Raw genomic sequence first — 1768 nt, 5'->3', positions numbered from 1 at the left:
CAGGATGGTCTCGATCTCCTGACCTCGTGATCCGCCCGTCTCGGCCTCCCAAAGTGCTGGGATTACAGGCTTGAGCCACCGCGCCTGGCCTATTTACTGCTTCTATAGGAGTTTCTTTTAATATTTTAGCTGAAATAATTGATTCTGTTTTGATAACCCCCAAACAACCTTAAAACTTGGATCTAGAAATTCACTGTGGATTCTGAGTTCTGAAACTGGAAGAAAATGTCAGCAACAAATGTAAGCTTCTGAACAGTTGAAATGGTGGCTTCAGTTACAAATGGCTTTTCTTAAGATTTGTTAAACAGCAACCTAAGGACTGAGGGAAAGGGTCTGAAGTTTTATGGAGCAGTCAGGATCTGGGGAGCCCAGCTGGCTGTGTTGCTGCAGCAGAGGAAAGCAGGGTAGAGAAGAAAGTGGCATTCATGCTCAGGAATTTCCTAAGTTCTCTGCTTCTGAGATCTGACTGGGCCAAGCAGGGTAAGGATGTGTGTGGAACTGATTGTAAAAGAGTGCTGTTATGTTCAGTTTAAGCTTCTCCAGGGAGAATGGAAATTAAGCTTAAAATCTCTAAGGAAAAGTTCTGACCTTCCCTTTCCTTTTTTGCATCCTCTCTCCTTTTGTGCAGGTGGATGGAAGCATGCCTAGGGGAAGATCTGCCTCCTACCACAGAACTGGAGGAGGGGCTTAGGAATGGGGTCTACCTTGCCAAACTGGGGAACTTCTTCTCTCCCAGAGTAGTGTCCCTGAAAAAAATCTATGATCGAGAACAGACCAGATACAAGGTGAGTCCTTCCTTGTTTAGTGCTTAGATTTCTGTCAACATGGGAAAGTTAGCATGTTTTATTTTGTGTAAGAGTTATTGAGAAGTATGTGTAAGGTGTGTTTGTTTCAACAAAATATAGCCTTTAAAATGCCTAGCAGAATGGAGAAATTTGTGCAAAGACAATATGTACTAGGAAAATAGTATTACATCTCTTTTAGAATTTATCTGGAAAACCCGCCTTCCCCCACCCCGTCCCCCCACAAAAAATATATGTACTAGGAAAATAACTTTAGCTGTCTGTGTTTCTGGTAGAATTCTTATGATGTTATATATCTAGAAATTTTCCTAGTTGTAGATGAATTTTTTAATTCTTTAGAAGGTAGAAGAAGTAGCTAGGAGAATTACTACTTTAAATCTAGTTTTGGGGCCGGGCACGGTGGCTCACACCTGTAATCCTAGCACTTTGGGAGGCCAAGGTGGGCGGATCACAAGGTCAGGAGTTTGAGACCAGCCTGACCAACATGGTGAAACCCCGTCTCTACTAAAAATACAAAAATTAGCTGGGCATGGTGGTGCACGCCTGGAGTCCCAGCTACTCAGGAAGCTGAGGCGGGAGAATTGCTTGAACCTGGGAGGTGGAGGTTGCAGTGAGCTGAGATCACGCCACTGCACTCCAGCCTGGGCAATAGAGTGAGACTTTTCTCAAAAGAAAAAAGAAGAAAAGAAAACCATTGCCATAAATGATTTTTAGTTACCTATGTTTCTGTTGGTAGAAAATACATGTAACTAAACTTTGTTTTATCTTAGGCTTTCCTGAAATTTCCTCAGGTATTTGAAGGGGAAAATACGGTTTTCTTTTTTTCTTTGTTTTGTTCTTTTTCTTTTTGGAAAATAGTTTTCCTTTCCTATCCTTTTTACAATCTCCTCCCTGACTCCAAAAATCTAAGAATTCATTATTTACTGCTTCTTTTTTTTTTGAGACAGAGTCTTGCTCTGTCGCCC

At 41.7% G+C, this 1768-nt stretch overlaps 1 protein-coding gene across 1 annotated transcript in view; it reads left to right on the top strand.

Annotated features, from left to right (window-relative positions):
- The window catches only part of IQGAP1 (IQ motif containing GTPase activating protein 1), a 128339-nt gene that overhangs the window by 41897 nt on the left and 84674 nt on the right, over positions 1 to 1768 (top strand). The window contains exon 2 of the mRNA XM_011947394.1: positions 629 to 785. Coding sequence (XP_011802784.1) covers positions 629 to 785 — 157 coding nt within the window. The remainder of the gene's footprint in view (positions 1 to 628; positions 786 to 1768) is intronic.

The sequence above is a fragment of the Colobus angolensis genome, unplaced genomic scaffold, assembly GCF_000951035.1.
Source record: "Colobus angolensis palliatus isolate OR3802 unplaced genomic scaffold, Cang.pa_1.0 Scaffold264, whole genome shotgun sequence".
Classification (NCBI taxonomy): domain Eukaryota; kingdom Metazoa; phylum Chordata; class Mammalia; order Primates; family Cercopithecidae; genus Colobus; species Colobus angolensis.
The sequence above is the reverse complement of the archived record's forward strand: the minus strand, read 5'-3'. Positions and strand labels throughout refer to the sequence as shown.